Source organism: Loxodonta africana, chromosome 9, assembly GCF_030014295.1.
Source record: "Loxodonta africana isolate mLoxAfr1 chromosome 9, mLoxAfr1.hap2, whole genome shotgun sequence".
NCBI classification, from domain to species: Eukaryota; Metazoa; Chordata; class Mammalia; order Proboscidea; family Elephantidae; genus Loxodonta; species Loxodonta africana.
Window position 1 is genome coordinate 45,460,447 of NC_087350.1, and position 26,828 is coordinate 45,487,274.

General features: G+C 39.3%; 1 protein-coding gene across 5 annotated transcripts in view; it reads right to left on the reverse strand.

Moving 5' to 3' along the window:
• The window catches only part of GPR107 (G protein-coupled receptor 107), a 117,991-nt gene that overhangs the window by 60,750 nt on the left and 30,413 nt on the right, over positions 1-26,828 (reverse strand). For 4 of the 5 annotated variants that reach the window (XR_002784998.2, XM_010587561.3, XM_003407418.4 and 1 more), the window contains exons 2-7: positions 10,920-11,042; positions 10,522-10,572; positions 10,188-10,267; positions 8,161-8,300; positions 5,945-5,982; positions 3,969-4,025 (exon numbers count right to left, since the gene is read on the reverse strand). Coding sequence is in view for 4 of the 5 variants with exons in the window: in XM_010587561.3 (XP_010585863.1) it covers positions 3,969-4,025; positions 5,945-5,982; positions 8,161-8,300; positions 10,188-10,267; positions 10,522-10,572; positions 10,920-11,042 (489 nt within the window). In the remaining variant the exon portion in view is untranslated. Of the gene's footprint in view, positions 1-3,968; positions 4,026-5,944; positions 5,983-8,160; positions 8,301-10,187; positions 10,268-10,521; positions 10,573-10,919; positions 11,043-14,687; positions 14,937-26,828 lie in introns of all 5 variants that reach the window. The other variant, XM_064291329.1, reaches the window with a different exon arrangement.

The window sequence follows — 26,828 nt, forward strand, 5'->3', positions numbered from 1 at the left end:
AGACTCATATGATGTTTCTATGAAAGACAAAAAAAAAAAAAAAAAATCAACAGAACCACTACGGTTGATTAGAATAGGCACTTGACCTTTGAAGAAAAAAAAAAAGTAAATTTTAGAACTGGAATAAGCCCTGACAATGTCCTGCCTGCCCTTAGGCAGATAAACTCCCATCCTTATTCCCTGGCTGAAGCAGTGGAGTACAGACTGAGTGTACTGTCCAAAACTGGGAGAACAAGGAGTCACCTGCTGACTTCCTTACAAGGACAGAGCAAAGCCAGAGAAAACGCGAATTGCCCACTCACGGCCTGTCTTATGCATTACAAGGACTCTATGAACTCAATATTTTAGCCAACGTTCTTAATCATTAATTATGCTGCTTTGTCTTCAACATTCACTTTGATACAAAGCATTAGTAAATTGCAAATATCTATAGCCTTTCCTCTTATGATTTAAAAAAAAAAAGGCTAAAAATCATTCAAAAAACACAAGCATTTTAAAGTAAGGGAAGGAAGGGAAAAGAGTACCTTTTGTATTTTCTCAAGTAGGTAGTGAAGCAAACTAGTTAAACACATGGGCCTTGGAGTCAGACAAACCTGGGTTTGAATCCTCCCCTTATACAAGTTACTTAACCTCTCTGAGCCTCAGTTTCCTTATCTGTAAAGGGGGAATAATAACAGCACCTACTTCATAGAATTCTTGGCAGGATGAACTGATCTAATGCACGTATAAGTACTTAATGCAATGCCTGACATGTATTCATCCATCTCCATAATTACTGATCGAAGGACTACCAGGGGCTGGATCTAAGTTTAGGAGGTTAGTTCATACACATCAGTAATAAAACAGATAAAAATTCCTGCCCTTCAAAGGATATGAACACACACTTCACTAAAGAAGATATTCAGGCAGCTAACAGATACATGAGAAAATGCTCTCGATCATTAGCCATTAGAGAAATGCAAATTAAAACTACGATGAGATTCCATCTCACTCCAACAAGGCTGGCATTAATCCAAAAAACACAAAATAATAAATGTTGCAGAGGCTGCGGAGAGATTGGAACTCTTATACACTGCTGGTGGGAATGTAAAATGGTACAACCACTTTGGAAATCTATCTGATGTTATCTTAAACAGTTAGAAATAGAACTACCATACAACACAGAAATCCCACTCCTCGGAATATACCCTAGAGAAACAAGAGCCTTCACACAAACAGATATATGCACACCCATGTTTATTGCAGCTCTGTTTACAATAGCAAAAAGCTGGAAGCAACCAAGGTGTCCATCAACAGATGAATGGGTAAATAAATTGTGGTATATTCACACAATGGAATACTACGCATCGATAAAGAACAGTGACGAATCTGTGAAACATTTCATAACACGGAGGAACCTGGAAGGCATTATGCTGAGCGAAATTAGTCAGAGGCAAAAGGACAAATATTGTATAAGACCACTATTATAAGATCTTGAGAAATAGAAAAAACTGAGGAGAACACATACTTTTGTGGTTACGAGGCGGGGAGGGAGGGAGGGAGGGAGGGAGAGGGTTTTTTATTGATTAATTAGTAGATAAGAACTGCTTTAGGTGAAGGGAAGGACAACACTCAATACATGGAAGGTCAGCTCAATTGGACTGGACCAAAAGCAAAGAAGTTTCCGGGATAAAATGAATGCTTCAAAGGTCAGCGGAGCAAGGGCGGGGGTTTGAGGACCATGGCTTAAGGGGACTTCTAAGTCAATTGGCAAAATAATTCTATTATGAAATCATTCTGCATCCCACTTTGAAATGTGGCGTCTGGGGTCTTAAATGTTAACAAGCGGCCATCTAAGATGCATCAATTGGTCTCAACCCACCTGGAGCAAAGGAGAATGAAGAACACCAAGGTCACACGACAACTAAGAGCCCAAGAGACAGAAACGGCCACGTGAACCAGAGACCTACATCATCCTGAGACCAGAAGAACTAGTTGGTGCCCAGCCACAATCGATGACTGCCCTGACAGGGAGCACAACAGAGAACCCCTGAAGGAGCAGGAGATCAGTGGGATGTAGACCCCAAATTCTCATAAAAAGACCATACTTAATGGTCTGACTGAGACCAGAGGAATCCCGGCGGCCATGATCCCCAGACCTTCTGTTGGCACAGGACAGGAACCATCCCCGAAGACAACTCATCAGACATGAAAGGGACTGGACAGTGGGTGGGAGAGAGATGCTGATGAAGAGTGAGCTAATTATATCAGGTGGACACTTGAGATTGTGTTGGCATCGCCTGTCTGGAGGGGGGATGGGAGGATAGAGAGAGTGGGAAGCTGGCAAAATTGTCACGAAAGGAGAGACTGGAAGGGCTGACTCATTAGGGGGAGAGCAAGTGGGAGTACGGAGTAAGATGTATGTAAACTTATGTGACAGACTGACTTGATTTGTAAACGTTCACTTGAAGCTCAATAAAAGTTAATAAAAAAAAAAAAATTTGGAAGCAGCTCTAAAAAAAAAAAATTCCTGCCCTTATGATTATCTTTTACGGGAGAGACAAAACATAAGTTCATTAACAGCACATTAGAAGGGATAGGTGTTTCTAGGGATAGGATAAAAACAGAGTGGGGTGAGGGGTGTGGGAGCAGGCTGCGTTTAAACCAGGGACACTGGGGAAGCTTCACTGGGAAGGCTACTAAGAGTTGAAGGAGGTAAGAAATTAGTCATGTGGATTCTGAGGGAAGAGCATTCTTGCCAGAGGGTATGGACAGAGTAGAGGTGAAGGCCAGATCTTTTCCAGGAACAGCAAAGTGGCCTGTGTGGCTGGAGCGGAGTGAGCAAGGAGGAGGATAACAGGAGATGAGGTCAGAGAGGCAACAAGGCCCAGATGACATGAGGCCTTGCAGACCATTGGAAGAACTTTAGCTTTTACTCTGAGACAGATGGGAAGCTGTTGACGGGATTTTGAGCAGATGAGCACCCTGCCAATGCTCAATTAATGTTAGCTATTAATTTTTTTTTTTTTTTTATTAATTACCAATGGTGATGACAATGGTGGTTACTAAAATTAATGAACATATCAAAATTTTTAGGCATGCAAAACAATCTATGGTGAAAAAATCAGAACCACTGTTGCAGAGAAGGGGACTTTCTGAGGTGATAAAAATGTTCTCTTTCTTGACAGAGTGGGTTACATGGGTGCATGCGTTTGTCAAAACTGACTGAACTGTATATTTAAAATTTAGTGCATTTCAGTGTAAGCAAATTATACTTCGGTTAATGAAAACTGATTTAAAAAGAGGCAGTAACTCTTAGAAATCAACAGCAAAACACTTGTACAAAGCACTTTCACACACACAAAAATAAAACTCATAACAGTCCTATGAGATAGGTATCATTATTTTTCGATTTTAGATGACTAAACAGTGAGGTTCAAAAGTTAAGTGAGTCGCCCAAGGTCACCTAGATAAAAAGTGGGTTCTGAGACCCAGTCCAATATCCACTTCCCCTACATACACTGAGATACCACCATAAAACACTCACCATGTGACTGATAACTGGGAAGGCTGGGCAGGTCACAAAAGGCCTGTGTCTCAGTTGACTTAGCTCTAGAATTATGACTTCACCTTAAATGACCATCCATGTCCTCTCAGGTACAGAAGCCTATTCTTCTACCTGCAGTAGTGCACTGAGTTGCTGCAGCATGGTGTCAGAGAGGCAGAGGAGTTACAGAACAGCTAGGCAGAAATGGGCTGGAATCTGCTCCCTGTCACTTATGTTGGACAGTCATGAAGTTATTGACTCTCGGGACTTATGGTTTGATACTGGGGGTGATAATGTCCACCTTGTAGGTCTGTTAAAGAGAGAGCTCTGTGTGTCAAATGACATGCCTAAATTATTATTTCTAAATTCAAAATTCCTTATAAAATTCACCCTCTGCGTGGTAGAGAGAAACTCTGTGAAACGTTAATAGGAGAATACATACCTGAAACGAGACTGCCCCATCATTATTGTGAACAGAAAAGGATTTCTCTCCCATTGCCTAAAAAGATATAACAACCTGTTTTAGGGTGATACTGGTAAATAAAGTATGCTAATTAAAAACAAAATAAAATTTAAAAACCCACCTTCTTACTATATCCTAAATTTGCTGTCTTCAAAACTCTGAAAATGAAACTCACTATCCTTGCCAAGATGTTTGAAATCACTTTTCACACAGAAAGAATTCTTCTTCCACCTATTTCCTTTTCTAAGCAGTCTATCTCTCTGCTTCCCTTTCTCACCCAGTCTTCTTGTGGGAGTGCTTATCTACGCTAAAACCTTCAGCCAGTACTTATAGCCTAAGGACAATGACCTTGATCACATTCTGATGTATCACCTTAACTCCATTCTTAATTTGCAAATGGTTCAAAATACTACCATTTGTACAAAGAAATAATACTAAGCAATGAAAAGGAATGAACTAATGATACACGTAACAATACGGACAAATCTCAGAATTATTATGCTGAATGAAAGAAGACAAAAGAGTAAATGTATAACTCATTCACATAAAAATTTTTGTAAGATGCAAACTAATCCACGGTGACGGATCAGTGCTGCTTTGGGGACGGGGACTACAAACAGGCAGAAGGAACTTTTGGGAGTGATGGATATGGTCACTATCTTGATTGCAGCGATGGTTTCATAGGTGTATAGGTGTAGTCCACAGACTGAAGACATATTCATTTTATGACAAACTGCACTTACAACCATCCTGTTTTGGGGTCTTTTTGGGTACACCTTATCATTAGTAATCTGTACTACATACAATGCTGCGGAGTACAATTTGCTGATGTCGTCATATCCTTAAGTTTATATGTAATGTTTCCAACCCCCAAAGACAAATAAAGATTGGATTTATAAAGACGCTGGTAATAAAAGGCAATAATAATGGGAAAAAAAAAAAAATGAGGTATTTAACTTATATCAGAACCGACTTATGATGGAGTTATCGGAATGGAACCCAGTCGTAAGTCGGGGACTACCTGCACATATGTCAAAACTTACCAAATTGTATACTTTAAATATGTCCCATTTATTATGTCAATTATACCTCAATAGGGTTTAAAAAACAAAACAAAACAAACATTGCCATTTGGATGCCCCCTCACTGAAAAATCAAAATATCCCAAACCAAAACCTTCCTAAATATTGCTCTTGTATTTCTACCACCTGCCTTTTGCAAAAAAATCCTCCACCCCCATAAGTGGTCTCCCAGGTTGATTCCTTAGTTTATATTTTAAAGCTCTACTCCAATCCAGACCTTCACCACCTACACCTGTATTATCGCAACAGTGTCCTTGTTGGCCCCTCTAATTTCACTCTCTCCTTCTCTAAGGCCACACTGTACAGGGCTTTCAGAGTGATGATCATCATTAAACACCACTTGCGTCACATTCTTTCCTGGTCAAGAATTCATAATAACTTTCTATTGCCTACGCTATTATTGTTGTTGAGACACTGTTGTCTGGCCCTACGTTATCTAACATTTCTTTCTCTCTCTCTCTGCCTCCAAATATGTACCTTTTACTTCAAATAGACCAGTGCCCAGCACTCATTATGCTCATTCCCACCTTCTGGTCTTTGTTTATGACATTCTTCATCCCCTTTCTTCTCTTCCTCTTCCACAAACAAATCCACCAACTCCAAGCTCACCGTGGTGACACCTTCTTCCAGAGGGCTCTTGAGAAGACTCAGCTTCCCTCTCCCCTCACTATCTGACCATCTGTCACGTAAGTGCTGCACAACCTAGCACTCAGTTTTACTCGGAAATTGTTCCAATGTGCCAACCTTATCTCTCTAAATAGAAGGCAACACCCTGTAGACTAGGCATGTATGTGTATGTATACCCACGTGCGCACATGCATATACACACGCACACCCAGAAAAGCTGGGCATAAGCAGGTGGTTAGTTCTTACCTTTGAATTCACCGTACTTCTTTTAGACTTTCCACTGTCTAAAAACAGAAACATTTAAAAGGTATTATTGCCTCATTTTATGAGCCTCCAGCTTGTCTAATATCAAATAAATAAAACAAACAAACAACAAAAGGTGAGGCTATAAGCTATCTTGTGGACTGCCATCCCCTCAGGTCCCAAAATAGAATTCGTGAGCCACAGCAGCGCCAAATCAGGACTTGGTATATGATAAATACTATCTAATAAATGAGCAGTCGGCACTAACAGGGGGACTCATCTCTGAACACTCCTAGTATATGTTCTTGCTGGAGATGCCACATGGAGTGACTTCCCTTATTTTCTAAGAAATTATGTTTGAAAAAATAATTGTTTTTAAAAAGCATAATATATAAGATTTATTTACACACATGGAAAAATTAAACAGCAAACTATATTGGCATGATGCATACTTTTTTTTTCCCACAGCAAGGTGTGTTAAGATTGCTAATGGGTTCCTTCAGGGAACAGAGAAGACATCTGTGCCTTGTTTTTAGTTAAGATATTCTCCATGAGGAAGATAAGATTTCAGGCTCCCTGCAGGAAGGGAGAGAGTTTCAGAATAAAAAGGAAGAAAAGAACATTTTTTTGCCCAGGTAATGGTTATGTGAGTGTGAGGAACCAGATAAGAACGAGATGGTGCACCAACATTAAGATTACACCATCAAACAAATTTATTATTTCTGTATGTCTTTTAATTTGGACTAAATTTTGACAAACTGAGAAGAAAATGTATAAACAATACTAAAGAGCTCATATAAATCATTAGAAGAACCTGACAGTTAATAAAACAGGAAATAAATATAAACTGGTTAATCAAAATATAGAAAAAAAGTACAGCTCAGTAATAAGAGAAAACAATAATAGAACCAAAAACAATAATACCTCTTTTGCCTTTCAATTTAGGATTTCTTTACAAGGAAAATACCCAGTATTGGTTGGACATGGTAATGTGCGCACCACTCCCATGTATTTCTGACAGAAGTATAAATTAACACAAATCATTTGGAAAAGAATCTGACAATGTGTATCAAGATTCTCAAAAGTATTTACAGCCTTTGAATCAGAAATTACAATTCTGAAACCTACCCTAAAGAGAGTTATATATATGAGAAAAGGTATATGAATAAACAAATTCAATGCCACAATATTTATTTATAACAAAATAAAAATGAAATGTATCTCCTGAAGGATGGCATCCATTTAACGGGATGCTGTATAGGTATGAAACACGTTAAAGTTAAGTGAACCCAATCCATTGCCATCGAGGCGATTCCGACTCATAGTGACTATGATGATGAGTAAGTGAACAGGGATACATATAAAATTAAAAACATGACTATGAATTTCAAAAAGCAAATGCTCTAGACTTCAGAAACAAGATTGGAAGGAAACCAATTACCAAAATTCTAACACTGTGACTAAGGAGAACTGACCTTTTTTCTTCTTTTCTATAGTTTCTACATTCTTTTTTTAGTGGTTGTCTTAGTCATCTATTGCTGCTATAACTGAAATACCAAAAGTGGATGGCTTTAACAAAGAGAAATTTATTCACTCATAGTCTAGGAGGCTAGAAGTCCGAATTCAGAGTGCCAGCTCCATGGGAAGGCTTTCTCTGTCAGCTCTGGGGAAAGATCCTTGCCATCAATTGATCTAAGAGCATCTCAGCACAGGGATCCTGAGTCCAAAGGACGCGCTCCCCTCCTGGTTCTTCATTCTTGGTGGCATGAGGTCCTTATCTCTCTTCTAGTTTCTCTCTCCTTTTATCTCTTGCAAGACAAAAGATGATGCAGGCCATACTCCAGGGAAACTCCCTTTACATGGATCAGGGATGTTACCTGAGTAAAAATGTTGCATCCCACCTTAATCCTCTTTAACATTGCCTAATCTTGCCTCATTAACCATAGGCAGAAAATAGGGTTTATATCACATAGGGAAATCACATTAGATCACAAAATGGAGGATAACCACGAAACACTGGGAATCATGGCCCAGTCAAGTAGACACCTATTTTGGGGGACACAATTCAATCCATAACAGTGGTTATACATTTTCTGTATAACCTCCAAAATAAAATAATGCTAAGGCCACAGTGGATTAAGTATGTTTTTACTTAGTAACAGAAAAGGATCTACAAAGCAGGGTAGTCAAAAAATGTTAGTTTCAATCTTAGAGTTTACCTTGATTCTTCTGAGTCTGGTTGCCTGCGGAAACTGGGTTACCACCAGGCTCCTGGCTCTGATCAAGGACTTTCTCATCCTTGCTGAAGATGATCTTTGGTAACTGGGTACCAGCTTCTGGTGGAGACTTTATTCTTACTCTACAATGAAATAAAAGAAAAAAACTTCAGAGCAGTGCTTATTGCCAGTTATTAAGTGATGTGTGCCAGGCAGCGTGTCAAGGTCTAAATACATCACTTCATGTAGTCCTTAGAATATTACCATATAGATTCTATTACATATATTTTATAGATACTGCATCTGAAGCTCAGAAGGGTTAATTAACTTGCCTAAGGGTACCCAACTAGGAAGCAGGGCTAGAACTCAGACAGTCTCACTCTAATGCTGAAGCTCTTGGCAACCACACTATTCTGCTGTACATATATCCCCCCTACACATCCTTAATATGGTCAAAAATTATTACATAAGGGAAAAAGAACAAAAGGTAAAAAATCCAGTAAGATGTTAAAGTGAAATCTGTGGGAGCATGAACAGGGCAGTGGGCACTTTTTTTAATATCCCCTTTCTTAACGGACTTCAATTGTGTTTATTTATGCATCTGGGCCGGTGATCGTGTCCATCCCTGAGTGGACAAGTGACCTAAGCTGGCACATTCAACTTGAAGGGAAGCACTTCTATTCCCTGACTGGGACTCTTCGCTCTCTCCATTGGCTGGATGTGAACAATGAAGTAGGGCACGTGGAGATGGCTAGGGAAGCCAGCCTGAGGATGGCAGAGCCTGGAGATGAAAAGGACCTGAGTCCCTAATATCATCAAACTACTGCTGATCTGTCTCTCACCTGAAGCCCACCTGCCCCAATTCCAGACTTTCAGTAGGTGAGACAATCAATGTTTTCACTATTTAAGGCAATCTCAGTCAAGACTTCTGTTACTTGCTATCAAAAGCATCCTAACTGACACAAGAGGCTGACAGAGTAATTTTCTTGACAGTAAACAGAGGTTATCATGAAGAATATTTACAGAGTTAGTACCCACAGTGGTTTTGTGGCATTCCTTTTTTTTTTTGAAATATTTATAAACTTCCTAATTAGTCTTTCTATCTCCAATCCTATCCATCTGAAATCCATCCTGTCTGAGGCTGTCAGTGGTCTACCTTAAGAGGAAGTCTGAGCATGCCATCCCTAGCTCAACGCCCTTTAAAAACTGCCCCCAAAAGACACACAGGGTACCTGTGAAGTGGCCACATGGAAATGTGCTGAACTTGAAAACACAAAACTCTATTATCAGTCATTTAAGTTCAAATGTTTTAAAAAGGCTGAATTGTCAGAAATCCTCACAACGATCTTATAAGGCAAGTATTATTATGAAGGTAGGGACCGTGAGGCCGAGTCATACAGCTGATGAGTGGCAGAGGCAGACTTCAAACTTGGCCTGGAGCCTAAGTCTATGCTCTTCATCACCATCTAGGGCTGAGGGCCAAGCTCAGGCCAGGGCCATCACGCTCCCAAACTACCAAAAAAGCCCATGGTCCTTAGGCCGGCATGTAAGACTGTCCCATTATTTGGACCCAGTCTTATTTCTTACCATACTGCCTTCCAACTTTATTCTACCAGTAATTAACTCAGTTTATTAAACATACTATGCTATTTCATGCCACTCTGCCTTTGTATATGCTGTTCCCTCTTACTGGAATACCTTTCCCTTTCTATTTAATCTGACAAAGCCTGTTCATTAGAAGACTGGTTAGAATAACATTTATCTGAAGCCTTCCCTTTCACAGTTAATTGGTGCTTCTTCCCTACTACTTCTCTACTTCGCTGTGATCATTTGTATTGGTGTTCTGTCTCCCCTGATAATTTATAAGCTCTTTAAGGTTAATTTATAAGCTCTGTCTTCCTCATCCTGTTTATAACTTCTGGCACTCAGCACAGTACTTGGCACATGGCAGACACTCAATAAATGTTAGTTTAACTACCAAATTCCTCCTAACTTTAGGATTGAAAAGAAAGAACATTAGAATTACTTACTCACTTCTGGAGATGTCTAAGATTAGAAGAGTGACAGAAACAGGTTGTTTCTTCAAAACACAGTAATTGACATCTTCATCCTGAGAAGGGAAGAACCAACTGCATATCACCTTATTCATTAACACTAGAACAAGAACATAAAGTTTTCAATAACAAGACAAGTAAGCGGTGCAATCTCCATTCTAAACAGCAAACAAAACTGTAGGTGCTCAGAAATGCTTGGCAGCCAAAGCAGTCACCATCTCAAAAAAATGGCACTGGAAGAAGCAAGTTGTTCCCACTTAGTCTCTTGGGCTAAACTGAAGAATGATCAGGTCGTACACTTAATACTTACCAGATAAGAAGAAAATCCATCATTCTTTGTACGGTCTAGGCTGAATCCAATCTAACAGGGGTAAGAAGAGTAGAGTAAGTAGTCACACAATGCCCTGGTGTCCATACCTTTCTTGCTCAAACAGCAGAAAAGGTCCTTTTTTTTTTTGGTCTGGCTTTCTGTTTTCTTAGCATTCATTTTGTTAAGAAGGTGATTCCTGCTCAAGTAAAATCACTAATTACTGGAATTATTCAACAATTACAACTTAAGTGTTAAAAATAAAACTATCTTATGCCTGATATATATTTTGATACTCACAAGTTTAATTTTCTCCATATTCTGATACTTTTTAGGGAGTGAAGCTTTCACTCAATCAACAGTAAAGTGTAACCCTCTCAGTCTTATTAAAAGACACTTACAGTTGCATCCTTGTCTGTGGCTCCTTCAGGCTCATTTACTGAGAGGCGAGTGACATTAACCACCATGTACCCATCTTTGAAGAATCCAAAGGTGTTCAGATGAACCTTATGCCGCACATCATCCTAAAAAAGATTTGCAGTAGTGGAATTAGTAATACGCAGAAGCTAACTTTTGATTAATGTATTCATTTGCTTGAAAAACTATGGTATCTAGTTTCCCACTAGCCAGCCAACATTTTCATATGCTAAATAACACACATACCTGTGGTATCTTATCTTTCTCCAAAAGCTAAAGACAAATAAAAAACCCATAAGCCATGAACAGTTTTGCAAAAGGAAGGACACAATGGATTCAATTCATTCCAATGTATTTGTACAAGTCCTGGGGGCAATGTGAATGTGAGTTCCAGGGAAGAAGGAACCATGTTTTCGTCATCCTGCCATCCTTCTTGCTCATTACAACACCTGGCATCCAGTAGGCACTCAAAACATACCTGGGAAGGGAGGGGAGTGGCCAAAACTGCTCCAAGATTACAATCATTTATATAAACTTTCTTATCACTTTGTGTGTACCTGGCTCCTCGTATTCCAGGATGAAGGGCAATACTTGTATGCTGATTTTCTAATCTATAAATTTTTTTTTTTTTTTAAGTGTTCATTTAGGAACTTTAAGGGCTGGTGAGTTTGTTAATAGGGGAGAAACAACTCAGAAAAGGACAGTGAGAATGGTCACACAACTTGAAGAATGTAATCAATGTCACTGAATTGTACATGTAGAAACGGATGTTTTGCTGTGCACATTCTCAACAACGATAAATTTAAAATAGTTCATTTATACCTAAAAGTGATGTAATATATGACGGATTTTCAAGGAACAAAGCTTTATGCAAAAGGAATTCCAAGAACTAGTCAGGTGGAAACAAGCTCTTTTGGCTACAGGACAATTCTGAGGATTGCTAAAACTGCCCCACATAGGCTAACACCCATTCCACCTGTCTGAAATTTCAAAACTGTAATTCCAATCCCCACTGATGTCAATAAATATTAAGGCCAATGAACAATACTAGCAAATACTTCTAAAATCATTGTTTTATGTTGATATTTGCCTAATTAGAGCATTTTATTAAGTATGCAATAAGCTAAGAGTTATTAAATAGTCCGCAGCTAACAACTGCCAAGCACTCTGCTAAATACTTTTCTAAACTTGCATTTGGTTCTTCCTCAAATCTGTCATAGTCATTTTTGCTAGTGTTTGTTTCTTGTTTATTTTTTTTTGTATATGTGTGAGTGTGTTGTAGAAAATATATATATAAAAAATGTATGCCATTTCAACACTTTAATGGACATTTGGGTCACTTCCACTTTTTGACTACTGTGAATGAATACTGCCGCAAAGAACACTGGCGTACAAGCAACTGTGTTCCTGCTTCCAATTCTTTCGGGTATATACCTAGGAGTGGAATTGCTGGGTGATATGGGATGAAGCAGTTGTACTCTGCATACATGGGGTCGCCATGAGTTGAAATCAACTGAACAGCAACTAACAACAACATGGTAATTCTATGTTTAATTTTTTGAGGAACGGCCAAGCTGTTTTCCACAGCAGCTGCACCATTTTACAATCCCACCAACAATGGATAAGGGATCGAATTTCTTCACATCCTTGCTAAAACGTGTTGTTTTCCTTTTTTTAAAATCATAGCCATCCTAGTGGGGTGAAGTGGTATCTCATTGTGGTTTTGATCTGCATTTCCCTAAAGACTAATGATATTGAGCATCTTTTTGCCTGTTCGCCATTTGTATATCTTCTTTGCTGAAATGTCCATTTAAGTCCCTTGCCCATTTTTTGATTGGGTTGTCTCTTTTCACTGTTAATTTGTAGGGGGGTTCTTTATATATTCTGGATATTAAGCCCTTGTCCAGTATTTTTCCCTAAAATTTTATCCCAATCTGTAGGTTATCTCCTCACTTTGTTGATAAAGTCCCTTGATGCACAAAAACGTTTAACTTTTATGAGGTTCCATTTATTTTGTTGCTTGTGCTTCTGGTGTCATATTTCAGAGTCCACTGTCAAAAACTAGACCACAAAACATTATCCTTATGTTTTCTTTTCTTCTAAAAGTTTTATGGTTTTAATTCTTAAATTTATGTCACTGATCCAATTTCAGTTAATTTTCATAAATGGTGTGTCTAGCTTCATTCTTCTGCATGTGGAAATTCAGTTGTTCAGCACTATGTATTAAAGAGACAATTCTTTCACCACTGAATGGACTTAGCAATCCTGTGGTACATCAACTGACCATAATGTACGGGTTAATTTCTTGACCCTCAATTCTATTTCGTTGGTCTATATGGCTGTCCTCATACCAGTTCCACACTGCTTTCATTACTGTAGCTTTACAGTATGTTTGAAATCAAGAAATATGAAAATCCTCCTACTTTGTTCTGCTTTCTCAAGGTTGCTTTTGCTATTCAGGGTCCTTTTCAATTCCATATAAATTTGAGAACTGGCTTTTCCATTTCTGCAAATGGTGGCTGTTGAAATTTTGGTGGGGATTATACTGAATCTATAAAATGCTTTGGGTAGTGTCAACACCGTAACAACATTAAGCCTTCCCATCTATGAACATGGAATATACTCCATTTATTTAAGTCTTCTTTAATTTCTTTCAGTAATGTTTTATAGTTTTCAGTGTACAAGTCTTTCACTTTTATAGTTAAATTTATTCTTAGGCATTTTATTCTTTTAGATGTTATTATAAATGGAATTGTTTCCTTAATCTCCTTCTCAGAATGCTTGCTGCTGATGAGTAGAAGCCCAACTGATTTCTGTGTATTGACCTTGGATCCTGCCACTCCGCTGAATTCATTTATTAGCTCTGTTAGTTTCCTGGTGGATTCTTCGAGGTTTTCTATACACAGGATCACGTCACTGATAAAAAAGACAGTTTTACTTCTTCCTTCCCAATTTGGCTATCTTTTTTACCTTTTTCTTGCCTAACTGTTCTGGCGAGGACTTCCAGTATAATACAGAACAGCAGTGGTGAGAATGAGCATTCTTGCCTTGTTCCTAAGTTTAGGGGGAAAGCTCTCAAGTCTTTCTCCATTGAGTACGGTCTTACCTGTGGGTTTTTCACAAATGCCCCTTACCATATCAAGGAGTTTTCCTTCTATTCCTAGCTTGCTGAGTGTTTTAATCACGAAAGGATGTTAGATCTTGTCAAATGCCTTTTTTGTGATAACTGAGATGATCATGTAGTTCTTTTCTTTTGTTCCATTAATGTAGTGTATTACATTGATTGATTTTCTGATATTGAACCACCCTTGCATTCCTGGGATAAACCCCACTTGATCATTGTGTATAATCTTTTTAATATGCTTTTGGATTCAGTTTGCTAGTATTTTATTAAGGATTTCTGCATCTATATTCATACTGCTCATTATTAATTCCATTCTTTGTTTCTTTTAATTTTAAAGATAGCTATTTTACAATATATTGAGGGTCTAAGTTTGCTCTTCATTGTTTCTGCTGACTTTCATAATAGCTTATTTCCTTGTGTGTGTGGTCAGTTTTTATTTCCAGATTTGGGATCTCCTGGACATCAAAGGCAGTCTAAACGTAAACACCAAAGGCTTGTTAGAAGAGAGGCCTGTGGATTAGATCTTCAGCAGAAACATCATAAATTGTACTCCACTCACAAATACACAACACACAGAGCTAAAACACACATTTTATTGCCATTAGGAGGTTTTAATTTCCTAGCCTACCCTTTCATTCAAGGAATATAGCTCTTTGAGAGTTCTCATGTTGCTGAAGAAAAGGGGGACTCAATTCCAACTCCCTTTCCTGATTGGGTCTCAGGCTTTGATTCCAGTTCCGCCTCAGCTGCTGTTAAAAATTCAAGGCTCAACTCTTCAGACATGGATTGGACTGGACAATGGGTTGGAGAGGGATGCTGGGGAGGAGTGAGCTTCTTGGATCAGGTGGACACTTGAGACTATGTTGGCATCTCCTGCCTGGAGGGGAGATGAGAGGGTAGAGGGGGTTAGAACCTGGCAAAACAGACACAAAAGGAGAGTGGAAGGAGAGAGCAGGCTGTCTCATTAGGCGGAGAGTAATTGGGAGTGTGTAGCAAGGTGTATATGGACTTTTGTGTGAGAGACTGACTTGATTTGTAAACTTTCAGTTAAAGCACAATAAAAATTATTTTAAAAAAAAATTAAAAAAAAAAAAAAAAAGTAACCAGATTAAAAAAAAAAAAAATCCAAGGCTCTAGGTGTATATGGGCTTTTGTGTGAGAGACTGACTTGATTTGTAAACTTTCACTTAAAGCACAATAAAAATTATTTTAAAAAAATATTAAAAAAAAAAAAGTAACCAGATTAAAAAAAAAAAAAAATCCAAGGCTCTAGGGTGCTGGTTTCTGCAATGCCTCCAAGCTGCCCTGGGTCCCTGGTTCTTTTACCACTGGGGTTTCAGCTCTTTCTTCCCTTTTTTTGGCTCTCGGGGAATTTCCCTTATTTTCTTAGATGCCCAGCTATGCATTTAAAGCAAGTGTGATAGGCTTCTACTCCCCAGTGGGATGGAGTAGCTTGCAGAAAATCAGCATTCCCACAGAGAACAACTAGAAAAACAAGATAACAGAAGTCCTCTATTGGAAGGCACTGACGAGCTGCTAGATGGTAGAAACCAGAAAGGCTAAGGCTCATAGCCTTTTCAGGGTTCTGTGGGAGAATTAGCCCTACGGAAATTATTTGAATGACTACTTTTTCAATTTTCCAAAGACAGTACATAGCTACTACATCCTAGATCCACAAGACAGAACTTAACAGCTACATACAATGGATACCTTAGGACATGAGAACCTCCAGAGGAAGACTGCAGAGAAAGAGCAAAAAAATGAGCAAACTCCCACAACATGAAACAACACGGATGGGTCTCACAGACATAAATGCTGAGTGAAATAAGCCATGCTCACAATAACACCAAATCACTTGCTGTCAATCAATTACTCCTCATGGTGACCTAATATGTGCCAGAGTAGGACTGTGCTGTGCTCTCTAGGGTTTTCAATAGCTGCTTTTTTGGGAGTAAACTGCCAGACTGTTCTTCCCAGGTACCTCTGGGTGGACTAGAACCTCCAACCTTTCCATTAGTGGTTGCACATGTCAACAGTTTGCACCAACCAGGTACTCCATATACACCATATAACCAAAATCAAAACCAAAACAAACCTACTGCTGTCGAGTCGATTCCGACTCATAGCAGCCCTATAGGACAGGGTAGAACTGCCCCCATACAGTTTCCAAGGAGTGCCTGGTGGATTTGAACTGCTGACCTTTTGGTTAGCAGTGGTAGTTCTTAACCACTATACCACTAGGGTTTCCAAATATTATTCACCATAGGTATATCAATTCAAAATGCAGGGAAAAATAATCTATGCTGACAGAAGTTAGAATGGTGATTACTCTTGGGAGGGAGAGACAACTTTCCAGTCACTTGGTTGGGGAGTGGGGGTGGAAAGCCTTAAGGAGTCTTAAGGTGTTGGTAACAATGTTTATTGCTGGTTGCAGGAGTTTGTTTATAAAGAGGAAATTCATTGAGGTATACTCTCACAATGAGTAACTTGTGTGTTGTGCTTTAGATAAAGGTTTGCAAAGCAAATCAGTGTCTCATTAAACAATTAATACATATATCATTTTGTGACACTGGTTCCCAACCCCGTAATGGGTCAAAACTCTCCCCTTTTTGATCTTGGGTTCCCCATTTCCCTTTGTCCAGCTCTCCTGTCCTCTCCTGCCTTCTCGTCCTTGCCCCTGGGCTGGTATGCCCATTTAGTCTCATATATATGGTTGAGCTATGTGTATTACTGTTTGTTTTATGGGCCTGTCTAATCTTTGGCTGAAAGGGTGAACCTCAGGAATGACTTCAGTATTGAGTTGAAACGGTGTCAAGGGCAATACTCTTAGGGCTTCTCCAGTCTCTGTCAGACCAGTAAGTCTGGTCTTTTTTTATGAGTTTGAATTTTGTTCTACATCTTTCTCCAGCTCTGTCTGGGATCCTCTATTGTGATCCCTGTCAGAGCAGTCGCTGGTGGTAGTCAGGCACCCCCTAGTTGTGCTGGACTCAGTCTGGTGCAGGCTGTGGTAGTTGTGGTCCGTTAGTCCTTAGGACTAATCTTTCCCTTGTGTCTTTGGTTTTCTTCATTCTCCTTTGCTCCAGACGGGGTAGGATATAATGAGTAATTTTTGGTTTGTATATACTTCAATAAAATTTAAAAATTTAAAAGTATGCTTTCTCTCTAATTTAGTCAGCATTTAGATGTTTTGTAGCAGAATGGGAATCAGCTAAATACTTTTTATACTAATTTAGTCCACCACAATGTATGTTTCTAGGTTGTTTTTCTTTGTGACAATGTTTTAATTGCACCTTACTGCAGTTTTTTCACATAAGCAGTATATTCCTTTATGGTTTTCTTTACACCATAATTTCATTTGATAATTAAAAACCAAACCAGTTACACTGAGTTGATTTTGACTCATGGCAACCCCATGTGTGTCAGAGCAGAACTGTGTTCCACAGGGCTTTCCACAGCTAATTTTTCAGAAGTAGATCACCAGGCCTTTCTTACAATGCCACTAGAAATATGTTTTTAAAGACTATATTTAACAATAATAACAGCATTACAACACCCAGTTTTCGCCACTCACTAAGAGCCAGGTTATGTGCCAAGTGCTTTACTTATGATCCCTAATCTTCACTCAGCCCAGTGCAGTTAGAAGTAAGTTAAGGATGAAGTAAGTAAGGATGAAGTAAGTAAGGATGAAGAAACAAGTTCAGAGGGAGAATGACTACCCCAAAACCATGCACTATAAGTGATAAAGCTAGGATATGACCAAAGATCTGATTTGAAAGCAATTCTTATACAATGATCTCTTATATGGGAAAGTAATCATGATGTAATATTAAATGCAAACAGCAGAATCCAAAGTATACACAGTAAGATTCATGTTTGTAAAAAATAATTAAAAGGTATATATTTAAAGGCATGCATACATGCATACATTATTTATAAAAAACTTCAAAGAAATTCACCAAAATATAAAATTCTGGATGACTTTTTTTTCTTTATACTTTTCTGTATTTTCTAAATTTCTAACGATGCTCATGTATTAATTCATAATTAGAAAAAACTGAATGTTATTAAAAAAGAAAAAAAAAAAACGCTGCTGTTGAACTGACTCTGACTCATAGTGACCCTACAGGACAGAGTAGAACTGCCCCCATAGGGTTTCCAAGGAGCGTATGGTGGAGTCGAACTGTTGACATTTTTGGTTAGCAGCCGCAATTCGCTGCAGGTCTTAACCGCCGTGCCACCGGGGCTCTAAGAAAGTATCACCATTTGTCTGTAATATCTGTAGGAAACCTTACTTAACCAACCTCCATTTTAGATTATCATGTCAACGCATCAAATAAGATTAATGTATGGAAATGAGTTTATAAACTACACTTCATGGTCATGCATTGAATTGTGTCCCCCCAAAATATATGTCAACTTGGTTAGGCCATGGTTCCCAGTACTGTGTGGTTGTTCTCTATTTTGTGACTGTAATTTTATGTTAAAGAGGATTAGGGTGGGATTGTAACACTCTTATACCCAGCCACATCCCTGATCCAATGTAAAGGGAGCTTCCCAGGGGTGTGGCCTGCACCACCTTTTATCTCTCAAGGGATAAAAAGGAAAGGGAAGGAAGCAGAGAGTGGAGAATCTCATATCACCGAGAAAGCAGTGCTGGGAGCAAAGCATGTCCTTTGGACCCAGGGTTCCTGAGTGGAGAATCTCCTAGTCCAGGGGAAGATTAATGACAAGAACTAAGATACTACATAAATCACAGAGACATAGAAATCTTAAGGCTAGAAAGACCAGAAAAGTCATACATTTTAACTACTCATTCAACTTTATTTTATTCAGCTTAATGCAAATAAACCAATACTTACAGAACACCATATGGGCTGAGGCCCAAGAAGTGAAAAATATTAATTCCCAGAGATAATCAGTCTAAAAAACTCCAGTAGCCAACCCTAACTGTCTTGGAACAAAGAGACCTTTCCTTTCCCCATAGGGAACCCAGAGATCTGGGTGGTCTGAGCCAGGCCTACTCTGCCAGGCCTGCACTAGATGCTTCAGACACATCTGGGGATGGGGGGCAGAAACCTCAGTACTCACATCTCTGCCTCCAGATACTCTCCTTGAAGGGGCAGCGATATCGGGTACAACCCTACTTCCTTCTCCTGACAAAGCAAAATGAGGCACAGGCAAGGAGTTGCCAAAGTAGGGTGAGTATGATAATATCGGGCACAAGCAACAAAGATTTAATTACATTTTTAACAACCACCCTATCATTTCCATTAGCCCCAACACAGCAATTATGTTTGTCTATTTCCCGAAGAATTTCAGAGACTGCAAGCACTTAAACGTATATCCAGTACTGTGTAAGAGTTTTATATATCATCACTCATTCTTATTGCAACCCTACAAGTCAGGTGTTACTATGTCAACTTCATAGATTAGGAAACTGAGGCTCAGAGAGTAAAACTTGCTTAAAACTCTAAGGCTGGTAGATGGCAGAGCCCGTATTCAAACTCAAGTTTGTTTAAACCCCAAACCTATGCTTTTAACTACCTCATACCAAATAAACAACCATACAACCAAATGTATAACTATTTTTAAAAACTTTTAATTACAGAAAATGTCAAACCATCAACTTATGGTCAATTTTGCCCTTCTACACCCTCTCCACCCCTACTCTTGATTATTGACAAGCAAATCCCAGACATCATATCACTATTTCACTGTTTATCTCTGATAAGAGCTCTTTTTAAAAAACATGACCACAATAACATGGTATATTCTTAATCACAGTAAACTGCTTGTTGAGTTCATTAAACAAGCTTGTTCATCCACGAGAAATCAAGGTTACAGGAACATAAACAAAATGCAGTACTATTTCCAGATACATATTTATATGGCTGGGTCTAAAAACATGTCGTTTTTCCTGGCTTTTAACAGACTTGTATTATTTGAAAACAATGGAAATGCAACTAACTCTAACACGATTATAAACTAGCAAGTACTAATCTAAACAAGGAAACAAGCATTAGTTTGAGGATGACAAGGCAGTCTAAATTAACGTATACTTCATTTGTCATAGAGGATCCCATTAGAAAAAATGTAGCATCAATAGTAACTAGATTTACAGGAGATTAAACTATTATTCTAAAAGGTTTGCTCTTATTTTCAATAAACTGTACTGTGAAATTAAAACTTCACTTTAAGATTATCAAAATTCTTAACCAAGGAAACATCATCCACTGCTAGTTGGATTGTAAAATGGAACAACTGCTATGGAAAATGGTATGGTACTTCCTCAAAAAGCTAGAAAGAGAAATACTTTGTGATTCAGCAATCCCACTCCTAAGTACATACCCTGGTGATCAAACAGCAATAACTCGAATAGACATATAAATACCTATGCTCATTGCAGCATTCTTCACAATAGCAAAAAGATGGAAAGAACCTAAGTGCTCATCAATGGATGAATGGATAAACAAAATGTGGTACCTACACACAATGGAATACTACACAACCATCAAGAATAATGATGAGTTCTCAAAACATCTTACAATGTGGATGAATCTGGAGGACATTCTGCTGAGTGAAATAAGTCAACCACAAAAGAACAAATACTGTATGATCACGTTTTTATAAGAAGACAAGAATAGATATATACAGTCAATCCTGGGGTTATGAACATCTGACTTACGGATTTTAGTTAAATATAATAGTTTGTAATAATGAATGCAAGCACTACTTTGTGACGTTCACAAAAACACTGTGTGGTTTGGAGGTGTTTCTTAAGTGTTTTATATGCATAAACCAAATAAAAAAACCAAACCCATAGCTGTTGAGTCAATTTCAACTCATAGTGACCCTACAGGACAGAGTAGAACTGCCCCATAGAGTTTCCAAGGAACGCCTGGTGGATTCAAACCGCCGACCTTTTGGTTAGCAGCTGTAGCTCTTAACCACTACGCACCAGGGTTTCCTTTATATGCACAGTAAGGTAAAATATATACTATATACTAAGACAAACATTTGACTGACATTAGGGCCAAAGATGAAGAAATAGAAGATTTTTATCAGCTGCTACAGTCTGAAATTGATCTAACATGCAATCCAGATGCATTGATAATTACTGGTGATTGGAATGCAAAAATTGGAAACAAAGAAGAAGGATCAGTGGTTGGAAAATACGGCCTTGGTGACAGAAACAATGCCAGAGATAGAACGACAGAATTTTGCAAGACCAACGACTTCTTCATTGCAAATACCTTCTTTCACCAACAGAAAGGGCGACTATACACATGGACCTCGCCAGATGGAAAAGCTCAATATCATCAGTCAGAACAAGGCCAGGGGCCGACTGTGGAACAGACCATCAATTGCTCATATGCAAGTTCAAGCTGAAACTGAAGAAAATCAGAGCAAGTCCACAAGAGCCAAAATATGACCTTGAGTATATCCCACCTGAATTTAGAAATCATCTGAAGAATAGATTTGATGTGCAGAACACTAGTGACGGAGGACCAGACTAGTTGTGGAAGGACATAATACATGAAGAAAGCAAGAGGTCACTGAAAAGACAGGAAAGAAAGAAAAGACCAAGATGGATGTCAGAGGAGGCTCTGAAACTTGCTCTCGAACGTCGATTAGCTAAAGCTAAAGGAAGAATTGACGAAGTAAAAGAACTGAACAGAAGATTTCAAAGGGCGGCTCAAGAAGACAAAGTATTATAATGACATGTGCAAAGAGCTGGAAATGGAAAGTCAAAAGGGAAGAACATGCTTGGCATTTCTCAAGCTGAAGGAACTAAAGAAAAAATTCAAGCCTTGAGTTGCAATAATGAAGGATCCCATGGGGAAAATAATAACAACAAAGGAAGCATCAAAAGAAGATGGAAGGTATACATAGAGTCATTATACCAAAAAGAATTAGTCGATGTTCAACCATTTCAAGAGGTGGCATATGATCAGGAACCGATGGCACCGAAGGAAGAAGTCCAAGCTGCTCTGAAGGCACTGGCCAAAAACAAGGCTCCAGGAATTGATGGAATATCAATTGGAATGTTTCAACAAACAGATGCAGCGCAGGAGGTGCTCACTCGTCTATGCCAAGAAATACGGAAGACAGCTTCCTGGCCAACTGACTGCAAGAGATCCATATTTATGCCTATTCCCAAGAAAGGTGATCCAACTGAATGTGGAAATTATAGAACAATATCATTAATATCACACGCAAGCAAAATTTTGGTGAAGATCATTCAAAAACGGCTGTAGCAGTATACTAACAGGAAACTGCCAGAAATTTAGGACAGTTTCAGAAGAGGACGTGGAACCAGGGATTTCATTGCTGGTGTCAGATGGATCCTGGCTGAAAGCAGAGAATACCAGAAGAATGTTTACCTGTGTTTTATTGACTACGCCAAGGCATTCGGCTGTGTGGATCATAACAAATTATGGATAACATTACAAAGAACGGGAATTCCCGAACACTTAATTGTGCTCGTGAGGAACCTTTACATAGATCAAGAGGCGGTTGTTCGGACAGAACAAGGGGATACTGATTGGTTTAAAGTCAGGAAAGGTGTGGGTCAGAGTGGTATTTTTTTACCATACCTATTCAATCTGTATGCTGAGCAAATAATACAAGAAGCTGGACTATATGAAGAAGAACGGGGCATGAGGATTGGAGGAAGACTCATTAACAACCTGCGTTATGCAGATGACACAACCTTACTTGCTGAAAGTGAAAGGGACTTGAAGCACTTACTAATGAAGATCAAAGACCACAGCCTTCAGTATGGATTGCACCTCAACATAAGGAAAACAAAAATCCTCACAACTGGACCAGTGAGCAACATCATGATAAACGAAGAAAAGATTGAAGTTGTCAAGAATTTCATTTTACTTGGATCCACAATCAACAGCCATGGAAGCAGCAGTCAAGAAATCAAAAGACGCATTGCGTTAGGTAAATCTGCTGCAAAGGGCCTCTTTAAAGTATTGAAGAGCAAAGATGTCACCTTGAGGACTAAGGTGCGCCCGAGGCAAGCCATGGTATTTTCAATTGCATCACACGCATGTGAAAGCTGGACAATGAATAAAGAAGGCCGGGAGAAGAACTGAGGCCTTTGAATTGTGGTGTTGGGGAAGAATACTGAATATACCATGGACTGTGAAAAGAACAAACAAATCTGTCTTAGAATAAGTAAAACCAGAGTGCTCCTTAGAAGCAGGGATGGCGAGACTGTGTCTTACATATTTGGACACAATGTCAGGAGGGATCACTCCCTGGAGAAGGACATCATGCTTGGCAGAGCACAGGGTCAGCAGAAGAGAGGAAGACCCTCAACAAGGTGGACTGACACAGTGGCTGCAACAATGAGCTCAAGCATAACAAGGATTTTAAGGATGGCACAGGACCGGGCAGTGTTTCGTTCTGTTGTGCGTAGGATCGCTATGGGTCGCAACCGACTCGAAGGCACCTAACAACAACAACAAGACAAACATTTGACTGACCCTAAATAAAAACCTTATGTACCTGTTCCGACTTTCATACAAATTCAACTTAAAAACAGACTTAGGAACGGATCTCATTTGTAACCTGGGGACTGCCTGTATACAGAGACCAATGCTCACTGGTGGTTACCAGGGATGGGGGCGGGGAGGAAGAGGAGAAAGTACTCCCAAGATAGTAGACACTTGTTATTTTGGGTGATGGGAAAAATAACATCAAATGAAGTACACACACAGAATGACCGAGGTAAAAGACGTCACTAAAAAGTACACAAGAGAAAAGGATGTCTTTGGTAAAGGATATGACAAAATTTTGCAATAACGTTAACAACCAAAAACTACGTGTGTGGTTACACAAATATGTATATAGGCATGTAAGTATATAAGTATGAACATGTCAGTACATATGTGTGTACACAGATGGAAGTATCTATGGGCATATAGTTATGTGTGTGCATACATGTATATCCATATATATAATAAACCACATAGGAGACACGGATCCAGATACTTCTTAGACAAAACCAAACACCTCACGAGATTAATTTTCTGGGTTTGAAGACTTAGGACCATAGTCTCATGGGACAACACAGATAACTGGCGTAATATAGTTCATAAAGTGTAGGTTCTATATTCCAATGTGGTGTAGCGTCTGGGGTCTTAAATGCTTCCAAGCAGCCACCTAAGGTACGGCTATTGGTCTCTACTCGTATGGAACAAAAGAGAAAGAAGGAAATCAAGGACTCAGAGAAGAACGTAGTCTACAGGACTAACAGTTGACACGAACCACAGCCTCATCTACCCTGAGACCAGAACAATTAAAATGGTGCCCAGCTACCAATACTGACTGTTCTGATCAGGGCCACGATAGATGGATTCTTATAGATTGGGAAAGAAATGCGGAACAGAATTTAATTTCTTAAAAAGTTCAGACTTGTAAAAAGACCAAACTTAATGGTCTGACTGAGACTAAAGGGACCGCAGAAGTCACAGTCCCCAGACTCTCTGTTAGCCCAAGACTGGAACCATTCCCAAACTCAACTCTTCAGACAGGGATTAGACTGGACTATAAGACAGAAAATGATACTGGTGAGGAGTGAGCTTACTGGCTCAGGTAGACACGTGAGACTACATGGGCAGCTCCTGTCTGGAGGCTAGATGAGAAGGCAGAGGGGGACAGGAGCTGGCTGAATGGACACAGGGGATACAGGGTAGATATAGGTCTCATTAGGGGGAGAGCAGCTAGGAGTACATATCAAGCTGTATAAAAGTTTTTGGATGAGACCGACTTGATTTGTAAACTTTGACTTAAAGCACACACACACAAAAAAATGTAAAATACACACACACGCAAAAAGAAGTCCAGACTTAGCAGTCTGGTTGAGACTAGATGACTCCCCAAGACTATCACTCTGAGATATGCTTGAAATCTTAAACTGAAATTATCCCTTGAGGTTTATCTGTTAGCTAAGCAACAGGTTGGCTCATAAAATAAAGGATATCACCTCTGGTAACGAGTTTAAGAAAAATCTTCTATAGGGGGCTAAATGGTCAGAAATTTTTCTAAAGCAAAGATGAGCAGAAAAGAGGGCAGGGAAGCTAGAGTACCGGAAATGGTACAACCAGAACAGAGTAAATGAGAATGACACACTGTGAAAAATGTAAGCAATATCACTGAATAATCTGTGTAGAAACTGTTAAATGAGAACCTAATATTCTGTGTAAACTTCCACCTTAGACAGTATTCAGTTTTCAAATTTTCTAATAAAAATTTTATGCAAAAAACTTACTTAATGTACAGTTTCAGCATAGAGACCAAAGTTTATTAGTGTTTATGTGACATGATGGATCATTTTTGTGTGATCTTCCTCGCCATGGTCTTTTAACTCCCACCCAAGTGATCAGGCAGGACTGTGCAAATAAGGTATTGCGGCCCACCAAGGGGATTGGTCTGTTTTGCCAACCACTAGGCTTAAAAGGTAGCCAATTGCAAAATAGATGATCCCACCACCACTACCACAGAAGGGAGAGCCAAGAGCAGAGAATGTCCTTTGGATCAAGGATCTCTGCACTGAGAAGCTCCTGGAACCAAGAGACAGACAGAGAGCAAGCGAGACAGAGAGAGCACATGCGCAACACAAGATGGCCAGAAGCGGTGGCAGAGAAACGGCGGCAGCAGAGACCTGCAGGAGATGGCACAGTGGGCTTCCTGGCCCACAGGGTGAGAAAGTTGAGTGCCTTTGGGCAGGAGGCTTACTGGTGGAGTGAGGTGCCTCCAGGCAATTATTGGCAGAGCTAAAACAGCTTTGTAACACTTGCCTGAGCAGGGCAGAGGCCCAGAGCCAAGGAGGCCTGTGAGCCCCACTGGGAAGAGGCTGTCCTGATACAAGAATTGTACCTTGAGTGTTCCTCAACCTGAACTGTAACCTGTTACTTCCTTAATAAACCCCATAATCATGAGTACTGTCTGTGAGTTCTGTGTGGCCACTGCAATGAATTATGGAACACAGCAAAAAAGTAGAGTGCTGTGGAAGGGATGGTTGGTGTCAGAAGGTAAAGATGGCAGAGGCAGGAGGTATGTCTGACCTCTGCCTCAAAGAATCAGCCTTGGGCTGTTGATCTTGATTCTCTTCCCCCCTACAAGAGGAGGTCAAATACTGCCCCCATGCCCTTTTTACAGGTTACTAGGTTACCTTTTTAAGGAAAGGGCGGCTTTATCGCTTAAGGGACACTGAGCCTCTGCTAAGGGTAATGCTTGGAAAACATGACAAACATAATTAATGTCAGTGAATTGTACATGTGAAGACCGCTGCAATGACAAAAGTTTTGTTACATATATACATATATATACACACCACAATAAAAAAATGTAGTTTTCAGTCATTAAATACAGATGCAATTTTACTTTTTCCCTGTTTTCTGTTTTGATGCAACTTTATTCTTACCACCACAAATATCTTATCAGCAATTTTAGAATATACACATACTGAGAAATAAATTCTTACTGAAGTTAGTACCCCTGAGATTTCTGGTTAAGATAAGCAGAAGGCTAATAAACAGACTGAGATCCTGAACCACACCAGTAACCGACTTAAAATCAGATGTCAGTTTTTTTTGCTATCAGGTTAGTAGAAGTTAAGACTTACAATGTGCTATGTTGCAAAGTACGTCGGTAAACAAACACTCCGAACGTTCTCTATACTACTGGTGAGAGCGTAAATCGATAAAACCTTTATAGAGCTTTATTTGGTACCTTCCATGTAAAGTAATCC